At 48.7% G+C, this 23,180-nt stretch overlaps 6 protein-coding genes across 6 annotated transcripts; 2 read left to right on the top strand and 4 right to left on the bottom strand.

The window, feature by feature from the left end:
• Nucleotides 1-52: 52 nt before the first annotated feature.
• On the bottom strand, nucleotides 53-724 carry GUITHDRAFT_151833 (hypothetical protein). The gene has a single exon (XM_005835160.1). It carries the CDS (start codon nucleotides 704-706, stop codon nucleotides 497-499), a length of 210 nt encoding a protein of 69 aa, XP_005835217.1. The 5' UTR covers nucleotides 707-724; the 3' UTR covers nucleotides 53-496.
• Nucleotides 725-2,638: 1,914 nt separating this feature from the next.
• GUITHDRAFT_86064 (hypothetical protein) lies at nucleotides 2,639-4,088 on the bottom strand (the record flags this gene model as incomplete). Its single annotated transcript, XM_005835159.1, has 4 exons — nucleotides 2,639-3,445; nucleotides 3,497-3,709; nucleotides 3,759-3,888; nucleotides 3,938-4,088. Coding segments are annotated over 4 exons (1,301 nt in total), but the record flags the coding sequence as incomplete, so codon positions are not given.
• A 2,606-nt stretch (nucleotides 4,089-6,694) lies between these two features.
• GUITHDRAFT_105843 (hypothetical protein) lies at nucleotides 6,695-8,889 on the bottom strand (the record flags this gene model as incomplete). The annotated part of the gene is made up of 16 exons (XM_005835158.1): nucleotides 6,695-6,749; nucleotides 6,865-6,944; nucleotides 7,076-7,143; nucleotides 7,187-7,232; nucleotides 7,410-7,451; nucleotides 7,496-7,549; nucleotides 7,585-7,683; nucleotides 7,729-7,799; nucleotides 7,850-7,917; nucleotides 7,998-8,062; nucleotides 8,111-8,148; nucleotides 8,202-8,355; nucleotides 8,404-8,425; nucleotides 8,512-8,585; nucleotides 8,708-8,830; nucleotides 8,875-8,889. 16 exons carry the CDS (start codon nucleotides 8,887-8,889, stop codon nucleotides 6,695-6,697), a joined length of 1,074 nt encoding a protein of 357 aa, XP_005835215.1.
• Nucleotides 8,890-9,159: 270 nt separating this feature from the next.
• On the top strand, nucleotides 9,160-10,751 carry GUITHDRAFT_86059 (hypothetical protein; the record flags this gene model as incomplete). The annotated part of the gene is made up of 9 exons (XM_005835157.1): nucleotides 9,160-9,189; nucleotides 9,466-9,524; nucleotides 9,578-9,614; nucleotides 9,735-9,761; nucleotides 9,815-9,877; nucleotides 9,922-10,062; nucleotides 10,109-10,174; nucleotides 10,230-10,289; nucleotides 10,529-10,751. 9 exons carry the CDS (start codon nucleotides 9,163-9,165, stop codon nucleotides 10,601-10,603), a joined length of 555 nt encoding a protein of 184 aa, XP_005835214.1. The 3' UTR covers nucleotides 10,604-10,751.
• Nucleotides 10,752-13,866: 3,115 nt separating this feature from the next.
• GUITHDRAFT_151830 (hypothetical protein) lies at nucleotides 13,867-14,406 on the top strand. Its single transcript, XM_005835156.1, has one exon. It carries the CDS (start codon nucleotides 14,218-14,220, stop codon nucleotides 14,386-14,388), a length of 171 nt encoding a protein of 56 aa, XP_005835213.1. The 5' UTR covers nucleotides 13,867-14,217; the 3' UTR covers nucleotides 14,389-14,406.
• Nucleotides 14,407-16,375: 1,969 nt separating this feature from the next.
• Nucleotides 16,376-22,142, bottom strand: GUITHDRAFT_105840 (hypothetical protein; the record flags this gene model as incomplete). Its single annotated transcript, XM_005835155.1, has 2 exons — nucleotides 16,376-16,390; nucleotides 16,437-22,142. The coding sequence occupies 2 exons, from the start codon at nucleotides 22,140-22,142 to the stop codon at nucleotides 16,376-16,378; spliced, it is 5,721 nt and encodes a 1,906-aa protein (XP_005835212.1).
• Nucleotides 22,143-23,180: the final 1,038 nt, after the last annotated feature.

Below are 23,180 nucleotides of genomic sequence, written 5' to 3'. Positions count from 1 at the left end.
TGTTCTTGCGAGCTTGTGCAGTGTTGGCGACCCGCTGCTTCGTCTAGAGTGACAAGCGACTGTCAATTATTGATTGCAGTCTTCGTATCGGAAGTACTTGCTGATTGCGGCGTGCAGATACAGCGCCCTGCAGACTAGTCGAGGTATTCTTCCTCAGCTGCTGTCGGGGGGTTTTGGTGGCTTTCTGCCCAAGCTGCGCCTGCGTCATTATCAGATTGATGTCAGAAGTTTATCCTGATCGAGCCAATAGATCCTCATGGAAACACATCAAGCCAAATGCTTTGCATCATGTTAATAGCCGGTGCCATCTTTGATTGGAGTAGATATTTCTCAGAAGACAGCGCAGTATACGAAGGTCGAATAGCAATCCATCGGAGAGGAGTGGAAGCGTTTGAAACCTGACGTTGTTGCCGAACTTTCTTTGCAGCTTGTTGAGCCTTGAGCAGAGCTGGGTCCTTCTTGATGGTGGTTTTGACTCCTTTCTTGGTGCCTACTTTTACGCCGGTCGTCTTCTCAACGGCGACTTCCAGTCAGTCCTAAATTGCCGGCATGTGAGCAATTGAAGCACCTTTGCCTTCGGACTCTTTTTGCTTTTCATTTCGTCTTTTTTGTCCGCCTTTACGACGTCGGCTGACCAATACTTGTCACCACGAACCATGTCATTGAGCTCTTGCTCTAGAGAGGAGGAGTGCAATGAAGCAGGCATCAATCAGACACAAACGTTTTGAACATGCGTCAAGCATCGTTGTCGCAACAACGATTTGAAAAAAAGAAAGAAAGAAAAAAAAATAAGAATCAGAATTCCAGATGTACCAGAAGTGGCAACAGACTCAGAGTTCATACTGAAATTCAAAGAGAGGAGGAAATAATTTGGTACCGAGGTCCATGTCAAGCTTTGCTTCGGAGTTCGTCATCTTGGATGTATATCGAAGGCCAGTATCCGAGTCGTCCAAACTATTGAAACCCAAGGAAGAGTCAACTGACGGCTCATAACACAAATATTGTATCAATATCTTTGTCTTCATACATCTGAAATACCTAACTTTCCTCATGCCTCTGGCCTGCAAGTCGTGGGCCGGGGGCAGTAACTTCACAAGAACATCAAGGTGTTTAAGTAAGGCCAACGCTAAATACATGACATTTCAGGATTTTCACAGAATTTTCACGCCTTTCCAAAGTCATGCAGTCACCAAAACTTTGTGCCTAAACAAGAGGTTGGATAAAAGAATCCATACAAATCCTAGGACAACTTAAATGTGACGCATTCATTGGTTGCTTTCTGTTGTTTCTGTACAGACAAACAACCTCCCCTTGTCACTATATCCTCCTGAAGCATTCACGAGCCAAGCATGACCCATTTTGCAAATCAGCACTCGAGAATAGGACTACATCCAGTTACAACATTGCTTGTGCCTCATTCCTCATCTACAAGTTGCGATGTATAACAAACATGTCATGTAGGCAGAATCAACGGATCAAGATGTCTCCGGTCAGAATTGTAATGTTTGCTTCCACAGAGCACAAGGACCACTGAGATATTAGATGCTCTGTCTTGAGCATTATGATCCCACATTCTCTCGTTGCAAGTGATCCAGCTGGAAGAGTCTCTTGACAAAGAACTTCTTGATGTTGTACAGAATCCTTCTGATAATTTACTTTCTCTTCCTGCTCCTCCTGCTCCTCCTGCTCCTCTTGCTCGTCTCCATCCATTGCATCTCCCCCTTGCAAGTTCCGCTCTTCTCGCCATGTCCTCTGCCAGTTCGAACGCTTCAAGCGGTTTATAAAAACTTGTTGAGATGCTGGTACAGGTTACGCAGTACGGAGAGACCTGGATGAAAGTTATATATATGTGGAATCAATTTAATATTTTGCCATTAAATTTTAACTTTTGGAGTATTTTGAAAAATATTGATGAAATCATGTCGAAATCTAAAATATTATCTTTTCCAAATGTTCTATTAATATACCTCTTTTTGTCTTCATCCATCTCAGGAAAGAAACCGCTGGTACTATAAAAACTCAATTTTTCTTGGTATATGCTTATTGTAAATTTATTTATTTTACTCAGTAATGATTTTAATTTTTTAAATTTAATTTTCGTACAGATAAAAACAAGTTGTAATAATTCTCATAATAGTTTGCTGTTTCATGTAGTACTCCTCGTACGGTACTGGTACTAAGACTACTATCTTAACCTCTACTTATAGTACTGTCGTGGCACTGTCGTAGTGCCAGGCTGAACGAGTCGGAACCGGACTGCGGCCCGGCCAATAGGCCCGGCCCGGGCCCTCAACGCCGGGCCGCGTGACGGTGCGTGACTATCCGAGTCACTGAGTTTCCAGTGACATTGATTAATCTGTTGACAGGGCCCCGGTACGGTGGCGACTGACTTTTTCTGACAGCCTGGTGAGGCTTTATAGTACGGTACCGTCGTCCGAGGAGCAGCGAGAACCAAACCCAAAAGCCTGTCACGGTACACAACCATATGTTCTGCTATTTTGAATTCATTCTCAAAACCATCAAAAGCTCTTCAGCACAAAATAGCTGCTGTGAGTTTGGAACTAGCAATTAAACCAAAGAATGTGCATAGAATCGAGCTGCACGTGAGGAAATAAATACACGATATGACCTAAGATGTTCACTTTTGAGGAGTGCGGAAGTTCTCTCCAGCATAAACAGCATCCTTGCCGAGCTCTTCCTCGATACGGAGGAGCTGGTTGTACTTGGCAGTTCTCTCGGACCTGCAAGGAGCTCCAGTCTTGATCTGACCAGTTCCGAGGCCGACGACGAGGTCAGCGATGAAGCAATCCTCGGTCTCACCAGATCTGTGAGAAACCATAACGCCCCAGTTATTGTCCATGGACATCTTGGCAGCCTTGATGGACTCAGTCACGGATCCGATCTGGTTGACCTTGAGCAAGAGAGCGTTGCAAGCCTTCTTCTCGAGGGCAGTGGTGATGCGGGCAGGGTTGGTTACCAAAAGATCGTCTCCGACGACCTGAATGTCCATCTCGGAGGTGAACTTGGTGTAGGAATCCCAGTCGTCCTGATCGTAGGGGTCCTCGATGGTGACCACGGGGTAGTTCTGCACGAAGGACTTGTAGAGGTCCTTGAGCTGCTCACCGCTCAAGTAGGTGTCCGGCTTGGATTCCTCGTTCTTGAAGTCCAAATCGTACTTGCCCTCCTTGCAGAACTCAGAGGCAGCCACATCCATGCCGATCTTGATCTTGCCGGTGTATCCAGCCTTCTCGATGGCCTCGACGAGGAGCTTGAGGCCTTCGTCGTTCTCCTGGATGTTGGGGGCAAAACCACCCTCATCTCCAACGTTGCAGGCATCCTGGCCGTACTTCTTCTTGATGACAGCCTTGAGGTTGTGGTAGACCTCGCAGCCCATCTGAAGGGCCTGCTTGAAGGAGGTAGCACCAACAGGTCCAATCATGAACTCCTGAAATTGCATACCAGTGAGTTGAAAAATTCTTGCAAGAGCTATGCTTACCTGCATAGCAAGGCGGTTGCCAGCATGGGAGCCTCCGTTGATGACGTTCATCCAAGGCACGGGAAGCACCAGCTTGCCAGTTCCAGCCAAATCAGCAACGTGGCGGTAGAGGGGAACTCCCTTCTGAGCAGCACCAGCCTTGCAAACAGCCAAGGAAACAGCCAAGATGGCATTGGCGCCGAGCTTGTCCTTGTTGGGCTTGCCATCAAGCTCCTGTAGGCAAAAGGTGAGTACCATGCGACACAGGTTCAATTCAGCATACGATCATCTTGTTGTCGATGGCCTCCTGCTCCACAGGGTTCATGCCGATGATGGCGGGAGCGATGACATTGGTAACATTCTCAACAGCCTTGAGAACTCCCTTGCCCATGAAGCGAGCCTTATCGCCATCACTGTACTTGAGTTAGATGAACAGCTTCAACTTGGTAAGAAGGGACTAACCGAAGCTCACAAGCCTCATAGATACCGGTGGAAGCACCAGATGGAACGGCTCCACGGAAGGTTCCAATGTCGGTGGTGAGGTCCACTTCGACGGTGGGGTTACCACGGGAATCGATGATTTCACGTGCCGAGAGAGCTTGGATAGGCATCTGTTGCATCAAAATGATTATTTTTGAGCCTTTGTTCGCAATAACGCCATCGATGTCATGTTTCATTTTCGGGTTAAAGCGAAGTTCGCAGATATAGTATCAATGCGAGATTTGATCAGAGCCAACACTTCGATCGACTATTCACATAAAGTTAACAATTCTAGTGCTTGAATTTCCTTCATAGTCAAAAACAAACTGTACGTCTCGAACTTACAACCCCCCTCACAACCTTAGTTGCTCCAACAAACCAAGGTAGACGAAACAGAAGAATCACAATTCTATGAGTTCATGAGCAAAACTGAACAAGATAGAGTAAACAAAGCAGGGATCCGATGCAACAAAACACCAAAAGATTATCACACTCGCTTCAGCCAGGAACAGGGGAGGGTATGCCATCGTAAAGGATTTCCATAACAGGAAAGAGAAGATTATGTTGCGAGGATGAGATGATGATGGGAGGGATGAGACATCGGCAGTAGCAGCAGCATGAGGAGGAGCGTGCCGACAATGCTGACATGGTTCAGCCCCCTCGTATCCCCTCGTGCATCTCAGCATTTGGGGGCTGCTCCTCGCGCGCCTCCCTCTACACCCCTGCGGCCACATTCTACCACCCTACCCTGAGTAGAAACTACCCCACCTATATGGACTATCGCCTCAGGCGGCATAGCATTTCCCTTGAAAGTACCCCTACTTTCAGAGTATCATCCCCCACACCCAACGCTCACCCCACCCCCAGTCCAGGAACCATCTCCATAGAGGGCAGCTTCATTTGACCCCTCCTTTCACCTTATAGTCAAGTGCACCCCTCCAGTGTAGCGGCCATTCGTTAGACGTAGGGGTACCCCTGTATACGTCAAGGGGTACCACAAAACAGGAACCCAGATGTTCCCCAGTTCATGAAAGGAATAGTACCGGTACTCAATATAACCCCTACCCCAATAAAGAAAGTGATTCCCTCGCCGAAGTTCGGCGGCCGCAAGACCACATAAAGGAGTATGCTGGTACAAAGCTGATGTATTTATACTTTTTATAATATATATTGAGAGATCCTCGCAGTCTGATTAAAAGGCAATATAAGATTTTTTCCTCCATTTTGAAATGGTGGTGCATTGTTAGAGTTGAAATTAAAAGGAACCAGAGCCACAATCAGATCTCTAATCTCAGAGTATAAAACTACAATATATTAAGATAATCTGAATTGATGCTCGTACAAAAATTGTATTGATTTATTTTCAGTATAAAGTATCGATACTCTTGTAGTCAGTTTACTACAAGCAGCCCCCGGTCGGAACTGTCCCTGACAGTCCTAGCTTCGCTGCATCAGCTCAAAAAATGTGTCAATTTAGATTTTGGCCCTAGACCTTCTTCGAAGAATTTGAAAAATGACAGAATAATTGAAAATAATATATATTTGAGTGCCCTTGCCGCGACTGCTGATATTTTTGCCCCTTGGTGACACCCACCCTGCAGCCACCCTGCAGAATGACTACCCTGACCTGGAACACCCCTCCTCACCCTCCCATATTTTAACCCCCTCCATTCACAAACAACCACCCCTACCTACTAGCTCACCTTTCACTGTACTTCAAGTTGCGAGGTTGTACCCACCCTAGCTTTCCTCTTATTAGAGCAACCAAAGCTACACCCCTGTACCGTCAGTCATTGGTCACGTGCCAGTCCGACCAGCCGGCGTCTCTCACGGTCTTTCACTCACACTGCCGCCGTCTCTGAACTCGGAAGTCGCCCCGGCCCGGCCTTGGCCCGAGTCGGGCGGCCGCCGCCGATGCCCCGGACCGTGACAGCGGCACCCTGGGCCCCCGGGGCCGGGCCGCCGCGCCCGGCACGGCCCATTTCAAGTTTAAGCCTGCTACCGTACGGCGGCGGTGATAGTAGTTTGTTCGAGTCGGCCCCGCTGGGCCGGGCGGCCAGGCATGATCACCGGGGTGTGACAATACTTTGAACTCGGCTCGCTCCAACCGTCCGGCCGACGGGTCAGTTGCCGCATCGGATCACGGTCGGAGTCAACCCAAACCATACTATACGCGTAACTTTAGGCTCAAAGCCACGGCCCGCCGGTAAGTCCGACCGTGCCTTTACCGGGCTCAAACTTGAAAGCCACGGCCCCCGTAAGTGAAAAGTCCGAGTGACTGCGCCGGTAGTACCGACGGATCGGACCGGACCGTCCGATCGGACAGTACAGGCTCACACGAGTCAGGATACTCAGTGACTAGCGGCGGGCTATCAATGATCGGATCATCGGGCTGATCACTGAGTCAAGAGAGTAGACTCAGTCAGAGCCTCCGAGCGTTCTCGGATCCGGGAGTCCGAGACCCTCAACCGTTGCCAAGTTGACTGATCGGACCATCGGACCCTGACACCGGTCTGTCGCACATTCAAAGACGGTCAGTGAGTGACTCGCCGGGAACCAACCGTGGCACCGGGCCCGGCCCGGAAAATTATTCAATCAGCCTTATCCTGCCCACTGCTGTCCCCGACACTTTGAACTTAACTGGGCCTTGTGCCTCAGTGATGATAGGCTTGGCACTTGTTCACGGTCGCGGCTCGGACTCCCGGTGACTGTGAACTGCCGCGCACGGCGCCCCGGCCCTCATGCAGTGTCGTTCACTTCACCGCGAAACTCGTGCTCCTCATATCCGAGCTGCCTGAGCAGGAGAAGAAAGAATGAGGACGAGGAAGCGACAATCATGCGAGGTGGTGATGTCCGAGCAGCGGCGGCACGAGGTACACCAAACAGAAGGATCACGAGGCGTTTCTCACCTTTTCCCCATGGTGTGCCTGTCGCTCTGATTGTTGGGATCAACCTTGACGAACGTGAACGCGCAGTTGAGTTTGCTGACCTGCAAGTTAAGAGTGATTGAAGCTTTGGAGAGGACGAAACTGGAAGGGAGCGAGGGAGAGAACGATGAGAGTGAAGGAGGAGGAGGAAGGGAAAAGGAGAAGGGAAGGTTCATAGAACTATGGTTCGGACCGTTTCAAGTTCTTCGACGTTGTCGTAAACGGGGATGAAATGTTTGAAGAGCCCATACTTGGTTGCTTCTACACTCCACGTGAGATGCTCAAGTCACTTTGCCATGCTCACCAAGTGAGAGAAGCTTGCCGAAAGCCAACCTGTCGTATTCTAGCACCTGGGAAAGACGCACCAATACGATCAGATGGAGGATTACAAGCAAGAGCAGGAGCAGGAGCTGTTGGGGCAGGAGCAGTAATGCAGCAGGGGGAGGGGAAGGAGAAGGGGCAGGGCAGGGGCAGGGGCAGGGAGTGTGAGAAGAGGGGAATAAAAGGATAGAAGGCTTGTTTCATACAGGAACGAGATCTACTTCAGCCGCCATCTCTATCAGAAGATCCTGAAGAAGTTTCAGCTGAGAATCAGGAAGATGATATAAGAAACCTCAAACACCATGAACTCAATGCTCCCGTCACTGTCTTCAACTTCACCAGTCACCTGCATACGAATCAGCACATGTCACGCGCTCTGACGTCGCTTGCCGTGTCCTTGAGCGCGAATGTGTACGTCATTCCAAACCGAGAGTCTTTCTCCATGGAAACGAACTGCAAGCTTGGCAAATCCTCGTTCTTCTGAAGGGAGAAGACATTCCTGAGGCCGGAAAGTCAAACGTGTACTATGTGGCAGGAAAAGACGAGCCCTGTGAAGGTCCCATTATGCTTCTTGAGAAGATCGTTCACTCTCCTTCCTGTTCATCATTTATCCTTCCTACTTTGTTTGACCAATGATCCGAAGTACCGTCGGGACAGACTCCGAAGAAGTAACCTCCAACCTTCAGGTTCGCAGAGACAGTCGTTAGAAGATTCCTGCACAGAACGATCAGAGCTCTTGATTGGGACACAAACACATGGGAGACTCGGCATGAAATCTCAAGATTTTGATTCACCTGAGAGAATGCTCGGTTCCGAAGAAGTAGTGCAGTGCAAACATGCACGTGACAGCGTCGAATTGCTGCGTGCAATTGATCAGTCACTGCAGCAGAGTATTGAGACACTCTACATGACGATTACTTGCAAACAGGATCGGGGAAGAGATGCCTTGAAACGTGCAGTTGATTAGTAACAACCATTCTCAGAGGACACCGTTCTACCTAAACTATCAGACTGTAGGAACCTAGCGTTGAACGTGTCGACCAAACGGTTCCTGATAACACCACCTCGCGCCTTGGAACGTAGTTCATGGAGGCGCTTGATGGCTTCTTGTATCTCCTTCTGAGAAAGATCCACTCCAACTACATTTGCAATCTGATAGAATATTGTGAACAACACTTTGCCCCACCCCGCCATGATTACCTTGGCATCAAACCACTTGTTTCTGGCGGACAAATGATTTTCAACATAGGAAAGATTGAAAAGAGAAATTCCAGATCAGCCATGCAGAAAAAATCACGTTGTCCTTACAGATCACCGCCACGACCGCATCCCAAGTCCAACACGTGATCAGCCCGAGTCGCAAACGATTCTATCAAGGATCTCTGAAGAGCAAAGTATGAGATAAAATTTCAAGCATACATCCATCATCTCATGGAGGCAGATCAAAGGCAACCCATGCAGATGAGAAGCAAGATTGCAATCATCCATGATACACTAGACTAACCTTCACTTCATTGTGGAACCTCTTCAACTGGATAGTCTGACTCTGGCTCCTCTTTATCAGAGCATGCTTCCTTGGAATCACTTCGTTGGCATGCAGGTCATAGTGCCTCTTCGTTCTTTCAATCTACCAACAATATTCAGGGAGCCAGGACCGTCGCATCTGAAAACCTGCGATTGCTCCATCGCCACAGGGGGGGAGAGGCCTCTGCTAGCAAGTAGCTTGACGATTTCCTTGTAGCAGCTCAGAGCTGCATGGTTCTCCTCCTCTCCTCCCTTCGTCTCCCCCGCCGTCAACCACAGAAACAGCAGCAATCGAACCGGCCTGCCATACCGCATGCCCGACTGAGAAGTATTAGCAATTGCCTTTATAGACGGCCATGTATAAAGTTACGCTGTTATACTTGAGTTGCCACGATAGGGGATGAGGGCCAGCCGGTGTTCGGCTCTCGTGCGAAAATGTTCAAGAAGTTCAGCAACGAAGAGGTATGAGGAGAGGAGGGAGAGGAGAGGAGAAGCGGAGGCGATGTGCAGTGAAAGAAGACGAAGTGGCGACGTAAGAAAGTAGAAGCAGAGGAGAGGAGAGGGGAAGAAGAGAAGGTAGACAGGATGTGGATTTTCTTAGTCCTCCTTCTTAGCTGCACAATGGGTTGAAATTTTATTCGGGATGCAAAAGGTTGGATAGCAGGGAAAGAAAGCATCTTGGGCAGTACACAGAGAAGCTGTCTCATGGAGCCGTCTAATGGGATTTTTCGGTTGCAGGTTAAAGATAAGAGTAAGATCAAATCTTCACAGCAGCGAGCCATTCGCCAGGCCATCCAGTGAGTGTCTTATTGATAAGATGACATGAAACTGATGCTGCACGTTTTTCCAGGGATCAGTATCCGTCGCTGGATCCTTACTTCGAGAATGTGATATCTGAATGTTCAGTTTCCTCCGCTGTTGTCATCTTCTGCTCCATCAACAATATTGCATAACCTCCTCCGTTCTCCCTCACTCTGCCTGCCATTCTGCTCACCTTTGTCCCTTAGGTGATGCCAAAGAAGTCAGAGATCCAGGTGAGACGTTGCACATCAACCTCTCTTCTCTATGCTGATCGTCGAAGCGACAGCTCGCCAAGTGCGAGGGCAAAATCAATCTTGTCATGATCGACGGAGAACCAGTCTTCTACAACGTGAGCGCATGCTCTGCTACACGCTCCTTGTGACCTCTCTGCAGGTACGCGATGGGCCCTACTACCCGACCCTCCGCGTCCACCACCAGTACCCGTTCATGATGCCTACAATGCGAGTGGACAAGGGAGCTATCAAGTTCGTTCTGTCCGGAGCGAACATCATGTGCCCAGGTCTCACCCACAAGGTCAGCTGCCTCGGCTGCTCGCTCCTCCCTTACCATCCTCTCTCAGAATGTTGTTGAGGAGCTTGCGAACAAGCCCGTCGACAACAACACGCCAGTCGCCATCCTTGCTGAGGTACCTCCCTGACCTCCGGAATGACATCGGGACCGTCTCATGGTTTCTCACTCAGGGCAAGGAGCATGCGCTTGCCATTGGACATACACAGATGAGTAGTCAAGACATCATACAGGTAGAGAGTTGCTCCTACACCTCCTCCCTTGATCACTGCGATCACCTCTTGTTGTCTTGCCCTGTGCTGGGCACAGGGCTCTAGTGTCTGTTCTCTCCATGATCCTGTGTATCTTTTAGAACTTGAATCTTTGTTCGTGTGTTCGTTTTGTTCTTTGTTAACTCTTTCACTCCTTCCATGCTTGTTTGTCTATTTGTGGCCGCAGTCGGTTGGTTGACTGCTGTATTCGCTTTGTTCAGGTCAACAAGGGGATTGGGGTGAATGTTGTGCATCACCTCAACGACGGTCTGTGGAAGACACCCAAACTTGACTGACCCGAGCTCCTCCTCCTTCTCCTGTGCCCTCTCCTCCCTCCATCGCTACCGCCTATCTCGATACAGCTCTTCTTCTTGCTACTTGCCTGCTGTGTTTCCTCCCTCCCATGTTTCATCTCACTTGCCCCCCCCCCCCCCTTTCTCTCTCGTACTCGACGTTCCTTCAATTGATTTTCGCTGTACGCTACTCAGTCGTACAAGTGCTTCGATGCTTCTCTCCCTTGTTAGTCTTTGCAAGAGGATTGTAAACACAATGAAAACTCTTGCGAATACCTTCATGGCCTTTGCCCCCTCCCCCCCTCTCCCCTCCCTCCCTTTCCCCTTCATCTCCTCTCCTCTTCCTCACCCTCCTCTCCTCTCCCTCCCCTCCCCTCTCCTTCCTCTCCTCTCCCCTCCTCTCCCCTCCTCTCCTCTCCTCTCCTCTCCTCTCCTCTCCTCTCCTCTTGTCGTGCATACGAGCCACGACTCAGTGACCCCTTACCCCACTCAAATCCGTCAGGACCCCCATCGTTGTGGTACCCACCCCCTTTCAAGTCAACTTCTTGAAGCTATTTTCCGATCGCATACCCCTGTTTATATATGACCCTACCCACCGAGCAGAGTCAACGGCTTCAAGAGTACCCCAACCCGATGGTCTGCAAAGGTCCTACCCCTACCCCCTACAGCCTCTCACCCCCTCCGTAGTCAAGATAATCTTGTCCACCCCTACCACCTAGATGCCTTTCAAGTACCCCTCATCAGCAATGGTTTTGACTGCACCCCACCATCTTTTCTTGACCCACCCCCACCCTTGCTGAGTACCGTTGGGGGCAACGGAACGGCTGTTAGTATGGTGGCGATGCGCAGGAGAGGACAGAGGCGATAGGAAGGTGGAGGAGAGGGGGAGGGCGAGAGGAGCGGAGGACGAGCAAGGGAGCTATCAGCAAGACTAGTGAGGAGAGTAGAGGTGAAGCAAGGGATGGGTGACAGGTAGCCAAGAGGAACAGCAAGGCAGGACTGGGAGATGAAAATCCTGTGCGTTACTGGGACATAGAGGAAGATATCAGAGGGCAGGAGAGATCAGAGGGGTTGACCGTGTACAATGGAGGACGCTCTGGGATCAAACTATAGAATCGTAGACATGGTCAGTTCGCGGTGGGGAGAAAGGGAGTTCCTAGCGAGATAAAAAGCAGGGGTCTGAAAGGGACGGTAATGTTCAATCTTACAATCTCTTTGCCAGATCTTTCATCATCATGTCGACAGCAGTCGTTCCTCCTCTCTACTTTGGCCACCTCTCGTACACTCCTCCTCCCGGGTACTCGGGCTACATCCCTGGCATACAGAACGTCCCCCCTGGGTTCAACTACAAGGACACTCTGCGAACGTCGAGGAATGATGCCCTGTACAAGAACCCTGACAAACCAGAGGTCTGGATCGCTCTCAGCAGCAGAGGGCATGCCTTGCAGTCCCGCCAGCATGATCCTGTGTCGAGGGGGAAACCCCTAGACGCCAACCTCATCTCGAGCGACGAGGGTCTCATGCCAGGGTACTGTGGTCACGTTCCCCACGTGCGATCGAACTGCATGCCGGGGTACTCGTTCAAGAACCTGACCCGCAACAAGGGGCTGCTAGCACGGACCAGCGTCGACCAGATCTTCTACATGACAGAGCAACGGCAGGCGTTCAGTGAGACGGCCGAGAAGCTGATGAAGGAGCTGAGTGGGGACGCGGACACCTTGGTGGTCCCCGAGGAAGAGGTCAAGGAGGAGTACGACCTCGTACCCGAGCTGAGCGCGAAGGAGTTTGCGGAGGCAAACGCGACCTGGATCGAGTTTCACTCCAAGGTCGAGAGCCACTTTCGGGTTCCCTCGGTAGCGTTCAGGAAACTGGACCTTGAGAGGAAGGGCTACCTCACTCCCTCCAACCTCCGCAAGGGCTGCGAGCTCATGGGGATTTCTCCCTCCCCCACCTCCTTCCGTGCTCTCATCAAGGGCCTTGGCTGCAATGCTGCCGGGCTGCTCAACATCGTTGACTTCATGAAGGCCTGCGAACTTTCCCTGGCCGATGCCCTCAAGCAGGTGAAGCCTTCCTCCTCCCAGACTGCCCGATCCAGCCGCGATGGTTCCAAGGGGCGCACGCTCCGCCCTGTCCTGAGCCAGCAGACTAGCATGATGGAGCTGTCGGGGGAGAGCAGCGCTGACGGCGGCAAGGAGTTGCCCTACCTTGTCTTTACTCCTCGCATCGACCCCATGGTTGAGCGAGTCGCCACCAAGTCCCGTGGGAACACGGCGAAGGCCAAGCCCTCTACCATGACGAAACCTCAAGTGCGCTTCGGGCTCAAAGCGATACCAGGCTACCTTGGTCACATGCCGCAGTGGAGGACTCCCGAGTGGGAGGACATCCAGCATCAGTTGAGTCTGCGGGTCAAACCCCAGCTGAGGATGAAGCAGCCGAGGATGCGGTCCCTGCAGGACGAGCTGGACGAGCAGTGCAGCAAGGAGCTGAAGGAGGCCAAGGCTGCTTGGAAGCTGATCTTGGACAACTTTGAGGAGTTCAAGAAGGTGCAAACAGCCTTCAGGCTTGTGGACAAAGATTTCTCAGGTGAGGATTTGTGCACGCCTGTTCGAAATTCATGCCACACACCGATTCAAATTTTATTAACAACATTACCTTCACTTCAATTAAACATGCACAACAGGTGTGATATCACGCGAGGAGCTCCGAAAGCTGATCGAAGAGGTTCTGTACATCGTTGTCTCGGATGCGGCGTTCGACATCATCTTCAAGACCATGGACAAAGACGGCAGCGGAGAGCTTAGCTTCGATGAGTTTGCAGCTGCGATCACAAACCCTGACGTGGAGTTGACGGACACGGTCTCTGACACGGCAGAAGCGAGGGCAGCACAGGTTAGCTCATCTCTCTGCCAATTCTTGCGGTGAGTCAGCGTGCAGGCACGAAGAGATCTGATCAAGGCCAGCACCAACCAAGCCAAGATGTATGACGTGTGGGCTTCTGGTACAAACATTCTCTACGCCAAGAACGAGAGTCTTGTAGTCAAGGGCAAACCCTTCATCATTCAGAACCTCCGAAAGAAGCTTGATAAGTATGCATGGCTGCACGAGTTCATCCCTTTGCTTGTTTTCCCTGTCTCCCTTTGATCTCGCTCTCCCTCACTTTCTTGCGTCCACTCCAGACGATTCTACGAGATTCGCACTGCTCTTGCAACACATGATCCCACCAAGGCCGGAGTTATTCCGAAGGAGGATGTGAGCCAATTTTTATCGTTGCACCTGCTCTGACTGTTTCCCAAAGTTCATTCTGGTGCTTCGCCTGCACAAGTTATGTCCAGAAGGAGGAGAGAAAGCTTTAGAAGAGCTATGCTCCTTGCTTGAGACGGACAATGGAATCGGTCTGAAGACTTTCATGAGGAGCCGGCAACTGACAGTGCTTCAGATTACCTCGAGCTCGAGAGATGTTTCGGTGCCCTGGATCCAAGTTTGCAGATGGTTGAATTTCCTTCCTTTGAAACTCTTTTTTGTTCAGTGACTTCCATCAAACAACCAGGCTGATGATGTGTCTGCCGTCAAAGCTCAAGTCGATCGTCATCTCAAGAATCAGTTTCATCTAGAGGAAAATGGCGAGCTTGAGGACAGCTTCGAAGAAGAACCGAGCCACGAGATCGCTTCAGATGACATCAATTGGCGCTCAAAGACAGCTGACATTGCATTCAACAATGTTGACGTGTCTCGAAAGTGGCAAGATCCAGCCAATCCCGGCAGGCCAACAGCACAAGCACGGTGTTTGAAGCGCCTGAGTTGCGAGCATTTGAACTGATCCTGATGACAGGAACAAGTTCCAGAAGAAAGCCAGAACTTTGGGCATGGGGGTTTCCAACGTGGATCGAGTGCCGTCGGACGAAGTGCGGACTATCGACGTGCCCTTCAAAGTCAAAAAGATTCATACCATCAGAAATGGCAACGCAGGTCTTCCAGGGCGATCAGAATCATGAGCTGAGTCATTGAGTGCAGAAGAAATAACACCCGACGGACCTCACTCTCCCGCGATCGCGGAAGATAAGAAAGACGGCAAGAAAGAAGAGCACGTCATGTATGGAGTGAACCTCCGCAAGGCCCAGAAGGCAACAAGGACACAACTTCTTGCCAACAACTTCAGGTGACCTGCAAACGCCCGCAATGAAGCCTGATCACTTTCGAGCAGCCCGGATGTGCTCGTAAGAGCTGAAGAGATTTGGTCGCTACTGAGAAAAGCAAGTCAAGCAACACACGGTTCTATGCAGGCATTAAATCTTTGCCGCCTCCCTTGTCTCTGACAAGAGCGGTAGAGAGCCTTCCGATCTGTTGACAAGGATGGGTCCGGGCGCATCGAACTCGGCGGTGAGAAAGTTTGATCCTTTACAGCACGTGGTGATATATGGCGGCAGAGCTTCAACAGCTCATCCGGAAGAATCTGAGCATCGAGGCTGAGGTAGATCGGATCCTTCATGTTTCTCTGCTTGCTGAATCGGATACAGGACGACGAGATCAGTTGCATCTTCGACGTCTTGGACATTGGATCCAAGGGGAGGTTGAGTCGCGTTGCTAAGTGTGATTGCTCCTCCTCAACTTGTGCTTTTCCAGCATCACATACACCGATTTTGCTCGAGGGTTGCTCGGGCCATTGAATAAGTCCGGAGATTCATCAGCGATGGAGACTGAGGTGGCCCATGAAGAGAAGCAGAGCCCATCTTGACAGTTCGTGCAGTATCATCCCATCGACTCAAATTTTGGGAAGCGGCTTGTATCGCAGAAACCCCCGGTGAGTTTTAGTAACCATCATGGAATCATTCACTTTTCTGTCTAGCCTGTATACCAAAATGCATGGAACAAGACAATCTCCGTAGCTCTCAACGCAGGAGACAATGTGCTGCAAAATGGAGCGTCCACAACTCAACTGGGCGACAGGTGATACTTTTCATGCCGTCTTCTGCTCCTCACTAGGCGAAGATACGCATGGAAGGCAGCTGGGATGTACAAAACTACTGCGGCAAGCATGAGCATACCAAATGAAGAAAAGGTAGAAATCACTGCAGCCGTACAAGAAATCTGAATGTATTCAGGATGCGTCTAAGGAGAATTCTGCTGTTTCAAAGGAACAAACTTTAGAAAGGTTGGCACGCATACTCCATGCTGTTTGTAACAACCTCTGCAGGCAAGGGCCTCTCTCTAGATACGCCAAGCAGGTCAAGTTGAGACATAATACACGTTCGATACTGATTAGAACTTTACACAGGCCGGGGTTCAATTCATATCCCGACAAGATCCTTAATATGGTTTAGATGGGGCAAATAAAAAAATACAAGAAGATTTTGACACTGGTGTCTTAGTCAGGAAGACAGCATAGTTGGATCGCTCGTGGGTAGCACGTCGGATAAAATGCTGAAGCTCTGAACTTCATTTCGCATATAAATGTATCCTGCAGAGAGAATCTCCGAACCACTACAGGTGGAGCATCCGCATCATCGGGATGACCAAAGTCATGGTCCTGAGAGAGTCCGCTTGGGTCCACACCAATAGAATGTGGGACTGAAAGATACTCTGGGATCTTATTCGGTGATTGTACATGTTCGTAATAAAGATTCGCATCGATTGTATCCTGGATCGATTTTCGCATCTCATTTGAGCATCTTGACGCTCTATTATCGGACTCTGATATTTGAAGCAGAAGATCCTCCCCAACAACTGTGGAAACGGGGAGAAATAGCTCTGCTCCTAAATCTGTAAAACGGGAATCTGTCACTTGCACCCAACCTGGCTGTTCGCACTTCTTTGCAAGAAAGCACTGTCCCGGTCTTACCCCCACGACTCTATTCGTGGAGTCGTAGATCTTGAACTTCTCCGCTCTGCTAGTCCTGGAACGGAAAGCAACTCCTCTCAATGCTGTGAACATTGAATCCATGATTTGCAAATGTTTCATTGGAACATCTTGCACTTGAGTTCCCGAAGGTGAAAACTCTTCGGTCTGCGCAGTTTCAGCCTTCCAGCTCGCAGGAATTCGATTCACAAAACCATTCTGGTTGTGATCTTTGATCAAAGGAGTTGAGACGAAGGATGCAGTTACAGGGCGAGGTCTTCGAGGGGATATTAACCTTGATTTCTTTGCACTTGATCTGCTGCCATGCGCTGCTTTCGCAACGGTGATCTCTGTGAATTGTCTAGCACTCCAAGTTGGTGGTGATTGAAATAAAGTGGAAATGCCGTCCAATTCTGGAGAAAGCTCCTTCTCTTCACTTCGCTTTTGCTCTCGTTCAAACGCCTTTTGCTGCGCAACAAGTTTCCATCTTGGAGTTTCAGGTGCGACCGAGGGACTCTTACTTAGGGGCATGACCTGGTCAGCATCATACACAGACATCGACCCTCCATCATCAGAATTACTATCAGAGGGGGAATCTGTTTCACCCGACAGCCTAGAGTGTGATCCGAAGCTCTCAGATGAGAAGGAATACGTGTTTGATGTCGGATTCTCCTTCATTCTTGGCTTACGAAATTCATCAATGAATCCATTTTGAATGCAGCGAATCGTTATGGGGCTCTTGTGAGACGAAGCAGGTTTGAACGAGTTCTCTGCATTCACGTTGTCCACGTGCAGAGTTTCGATGGACGAATCCCCATAAGCATCTGCTTTGTCCGGTTGAGTTGCGGGATGGACATTCTGAGATGAGACAGCGCAAGAGATGGTGTCGGAGCACAAAATGGTTTGGAAATCGTCATCTGAAAACATTGCCTGGGTGGTTTCGTCGGTTTTCATTGTGTTTTCTGAGCCTCCATGGTTATACGATGCGATGAGATCTTGTTGCCCTTCTGATTCCTTCCACATAGAGTCACTATTTCTGGTAGCAGATTCATCTTTCTCAGAATTGAAAGCTTGATCAGAATCTATTTCGGCTCCAAGTGTTGGTGTCAAGTGTTCATCTACCATGTCTGCTGGTACTGTTTCATCCTGCAAATCCTGGCCAACAGAAGCATCAGATTGTGCTGACTGCCATTCCTGTAACTTTTCATCTTCTGGCAAGCCCCTGTCAACATCAACAGGTGTGGCAACGATGAACGGCCGAGACTTCAGGTCACACGGCGTGTTCAAATCGAACAACGCAGGTTCTTCAAAGCCCTCCATCGCATTGATTTGCAACAGACACGGAGAAGTGTGCGAGCCCGTTCCGTTTCTAGAATTTTTTATCTGACTGGAATGATAACTGTCGGCATTTCTTTCCAACATGGAGCTCTGGATGAAGGATATGTCATTCTTCTGCTTTAACCTCCACGGGCTCTCCTGAGCATTGACAAATGCCATAGTAGAATCTTCCACCTGCAAGTCCAACGACAAAAATCCATCATGCGGAGGCTCAAAGGAATGCTGCATGAAGAGGATTTGACAGCAGCAATACTGCAGGCACAACTTCATAAAACAGTCTTTCACTGCCAAGAAAATTCTTGCAAAATCGATCTGAATGGCTTTGAAGAAGTTCACCACCTCAATATCACTTGGTTTGTCTGTCATCAAACCTTGAACCTCAATGAAAGCTGGCAAAAGTCTCCCCTGCAAAAGAAGAATCTTTGCACTTAGTTTCCTTGCGTCATAGTTCTGCCGGTCCCTTTTCAGAGCTTCTTGGATTATTGAAGCGGCATGTTCACAATGATTTTCTGTCACCATTGAAGTGTAAGCTACCATTGCCTTATGTTGTAGAGGATCTTCAACCAGTATTCTTTCCAATAAAGTAACTGCCTTTTCATGATTTCCTTCCCATGCGGACAACGCTGCAACTTCAAAAAGAGCATCAACGTCATTGGGTTTCAGATCCAAAGCTTGATTGAATGCGCAGAGCGCATCACGTATTCCATTTTGTGTACTGTTTTCGGAGACAGCTTTGTTCATCAAAAGCTTCCCGTGTAAGCACCACACTGCAGAGTTATTTACATTCAACTCAACCAGTCGAGACACAAGGATTTCCTGAAGGTGTGCATCTTGACCCATTTCTCTTAGGAGTAAGGCCATCTCAGTCATGGCTTCTGTGTGCAAAGGGTACGCATCAAGCACTTGCAGCAAGATTTCCTCGGCATGATCGATATCACCCAAAATTTTGGAAACTCTCGAAAGTTCAATGAGGAGTTGTGCCAGAAACGAGTCCATGTGGAATTCGCTTCCAGTCTCCAATAGACGCTCATCACTGTAAAGTACAATAGCCCTCGAAATGTATTCACGGGAGACATAAGGGTGCGTTTGTGTAGCCATTCTTGCAATAGATATCAGAGTATCAATATTTGTTGGTTCAATCAGTTCTGCCGCACGGTAGCATTCCATCGCAAGGGTGTTGTTCATCGCAAACTTTTCGTTGTATTTTCCATATGACAAGAAGAACTTTGATTCTTGCACTCCAGACATGACTGCCTTCTCATACATGAACCCAGCTTCTTCATTGCTATGCAGTTTGTGATGAAGGATCATAGCAGCTTGAACGAGAGATTTTGAGTGAGCATACTCCGAAGCAATTGCATTCATTCTGTACAGAGCAACTGCTTGCAAAAAATCTTCTTTCGCTTCAAGCTTTACACCCAAGATATAAACATGGTCACACAAGTTGGGATCCAATTCTAAGGCTCGTCGCAAGAAATTCGTATATTCCAGATGAGAAGAATCTGCCGGAACTCTACCTTCTTCATGAAGAGCAAACAAAACTTGTCCCAATCTCAAGCATACAAGGCTATCGTCCTGTTTAACTTCTAATATTCCTTTGTACAACTCCAATGCAGCAAGGTGGTTCTTTTGATTCTGAAAATCAAGCGCAACTCGAGATACACTTGCAACCGCACTTGGGTCCTTTCGCATTGAACGGACGTAGAATTGAGAAGCATCTTTGTAATCATGTCGGAGAAGTGTCAGATTTGCAATCTCTTGAAGAATTTGAGAGTTCTCAAAGAACGATTTTTCCTCTAAGATGAAACTCAGGACTTCAATGGCAGTCTGAATATCTCCTGTTTCTTTCTTCTTTCTGGCAATTGCATACAGTTCGCGGGCTCCGACTTCAGGGTTATGCCTCATCATCTTTCTGTAAAAGATTGTCGCTTCAGAATATCGGCCTCGGATGTCATCTAGGAGGACTGCATACGAATGCATTGATCGGAAATCCATGACTCCGTACTTTATCGCTTGCAGGTACAGAGATTCAGCCGAGTCGTAATCTCGCCTTACATCTTGAAGTAGCCTGGCCAGATTACAGAAAGCTGAAGCCTTCGATGTAGTGGAGGGACTATTCGAAAGAATTTTCTTGTAAAGGAGTTCGGCTTGATCATAGTTTTGCAGATCATCATGAAGGAGCGAAGCATAATTTCTCAGAGCAATTTCATGATTCTCATCCATCCTCAAAACCCTGCGGTATTTTTCTTCAGCCTCAAGGTTTCTGCCAACAGAATGTAGTAGTCTACCATAGTCGCATAATAAAGCTGGATCTGTATCATTTATTTTGATCGCTCGTGTGTACAACTCTTCGGCTTCTGGAATGTTCTTCTTGACATCAAAGAGAAGGTTTGCATAAACATGAAGAGTTTGTTTGTCCTGGGGTTCCAAACGTAACAAACGTTTGTAAATTTCTTCTGCTGCATCATAGTCACACTTGACATTTTGCAACAGAACTCCATAGTTGTAGAGAGCAGCTTGATCATTCGCATCCACTTCAAGCGCAGTCTTGTAGTGAAACTCTGCGCCCTCAAAATCTCTGTGATACTCTTCCAGGAGAAGTCCGAGATTGCAGAGGGTAGGAATATGCCTTGGATTGGCCTGCAACGCTCTTCTGTACATGCGCTCTGCTGCTGGCCAGTCTCCTTTGACCTCCAACAAGAGCCTTCCATAATTGTACAATACATCGACACATTGAAGGTCGACACTTAAAATCTGCTTATAGATATTTTCAGCTCGGGCATGATCCTGCATTTCATCTTGCAATATTCTTGCATAGCACGCCAAGGTCGGTACATGAAACGGATCAATGGCAAGCGCTCGTTCACACATTTCCATCGCACCCTTGTAGTCGCCAATTCCTTGATCCAATAAAATTGCATAAGATTGTAATGATTCAGAATCTTCAGGATCAAGCCGAAGAGCCGATAAAAAGAGTCGCTCCGCCTCATATTGATCACCTTTCCACCTATAAACCAGATTTGCCAAATTGCACAAAGCTCTATGATTGGTCGGACAAATTTGGATGGCATTTCTGAAGGACCTCTCACTTTCTTCGCTCCTAGATACATCGTATTGCAGCAAACAACCCAACAGGTAATGGGCTTTTGAGTGATTCGAATCTATCAAAAGGGCATCCCTGATCAATGTTTCTGCTTGAGAAAGATCATGAGCTGTGGAATTGACGAGAACAGCGAGATCGCATAATGCTCGTACAAGAACCCATTTCGATTCTCGACAAAGAATCCACTCTCTCGTACTTTCACAGATAGAGTGAGGATGCATATTGTGCTCCTCGTCGTGACACAACTCAATCACCCTCCTCAAAACCTTTTCCGAAGTTGAAATATCAGAATATTCATACTGAAGCCACATACTGTATGCATACATGGAAGAAGCATCATCGGTCTGATAGCACAACCAAGTTTCACAAATAAATTTCAACTCCTCATAGGAAGATGCATTTGTGAATTCATTTGCTTTGATTTGAAGCTTGTTGCACATTGATTCAGCAATGGCTATTGCCAGTCCACTGACGCTGGGTAAGTGATCTGGAGAACGGTGCAGCCCTTTCCTGTACAATTCTATCGCGAAATCGCTATTTTCCTTCACAAAATAGTGAAAATCTGCATAAATGCAATTAATATCAGGACTTGTAGGGAAGCGATCGAGAGCATATGACAACATTCTTTCGGCAATGCATGGCTCCCTGACACATGCAGCAAGTCCAGGAATTTCGATGCGTGGTTTCAGAGAATTCTCACCCTTTATGGAGTTCTCAAGCATCAATGATTCCACGCCCAAACTTGGTCCGAGATCAATATTGGTCGACACAGAGTCTTCAAGTTTAGGCAGCACATGAGAGACCACATTCTGTGTATCGCACGATGTGGGAATGAAACTCAAGTCGCCTTGAGGCTGATGTTGGAAGGCTGATTCCAACGAAGATATGCTCTCCGTCTCAGGAGACACACATTCCTTGTTCATCGTTTTTAATCCTTGAGCTGGTGCTTGAGATTGCTGTCCCGTCTCATTCTTGCCCATCACGTTCGACAAGAACTTATTTTTCATTGCCCATGAAGGTGTGCTAGCACCTTCAACATAAGATTCAAACTTCTTGTCAAACAGCTCCCTTGGAGGAATCACACCCGACTTGAAAATTTTAGAGTGTCCATCCTCATCCTTGTCCCTGTTTGACTTGGACCCAGTGGGTCGAGGTGAGATGCTGCTGAAAACTTGTTGGAACCTCTGCTCTATCCATTCAAGACCAGGTCCCCCACCTTTCAACCCCAACAAGTGCGGCAGAGTGTCTAGCGTATGAAGATCATTCATGCCCGCTGATTTTCGATCCGTTTCTTTCCCACGGCCATGAAGAAGCACCACAGAACTTCTGGCCGTGGCTGATCTCTTGTTCAGGGTCAAGAAACCGTGCGATCCCCGGACACATTGCAACAAGCACAACAGTGTCATGATGGAAGGGACCAGCATCTTCATCGAGAGGAGATGGAGCAGATTGGCTGCGCGAGACGGCAACGTCATACATTCAAGATTTGCATCCTAGTTCCACCATAGTGAACTGTTGAAAAACCTTCAATGCTCATGAGTGTAAGACACAACAATCTTACATGTTCATTGCTTGATCATCATCATCCTGTTGTCCTCATCATCCTGCTCCTCCTGCTCCTCCTGCTCCTCCTGCTCCTCCTGCTCCTCTTCTTCCCTGTGATCCCCGTGACCACAAACTTCCGCATTTCCCGCGCCTGCCCCTCCACCGTACCCCTCCCTCCTAGACAACAAAATTTCACTACCCCACCTGGAATTTAGTTTTGATTTCCATCCACTACCCCTTCTAGTTACAATTGTACCCCACAGTATTACAATGAATTAGTATACAAAGGAGGGGTCATGTACTACCCACCGTGATAATTCGAATTGTCACCCGTACTGGAATAACCCCGTTGGTACGAGGATGGTACCCTGAAGCAAGAGGGAGTATGGCTTCGGCCAAGGGCGAAGAACAGCTCGCAGGACGGAAAGTGCTCGTGATAGGTGAGGAGGATACCGATCATGATGGTGGAGGTGATGATGGAGATGATGGAGACGATAGACAATGATGATGATGGTGGTGGTGGTGGTGGTGGTGGTGGTGGTGGTGGTGGTGGTGGTGGAGGAGGAGGAGGAGGAGGAGGAGGAGGAGGAGGAGGAGGAGGAGGAGAGTGGAGCAGGATGGTGGAGACGATGTGTCGACGGTGCAGATAGAAGATGAGAAAGTGGGTAGAAGTTTAGTTATGTATCTCGAGATCTGTTCCTTTCTTCCTTGCTTCCGAAGTCTTCGACATTCTGAAGCAGACCTTTTTTCGTGTCTGTAAC

The sequence above is a fragment of the Guillardia theta genome (assembly GCF_000315625.1).
Source record: "Guillardia theta CCMP2712 unplaced genomic scaffold GUITHscaffold_22, whole genome shotgun sequence".
In the NCBI taxonomy this organism is placed as follows: Eukaryota; class Cryptophyceae; order Pyrenomonadales; family Geminigeraceae; genus Guillardia; species Guillardia theta.
Note: the sequence above shows the minus strand (reverse complement) of the source record. Positions and strands in the feature narration are given on the sequence as shown.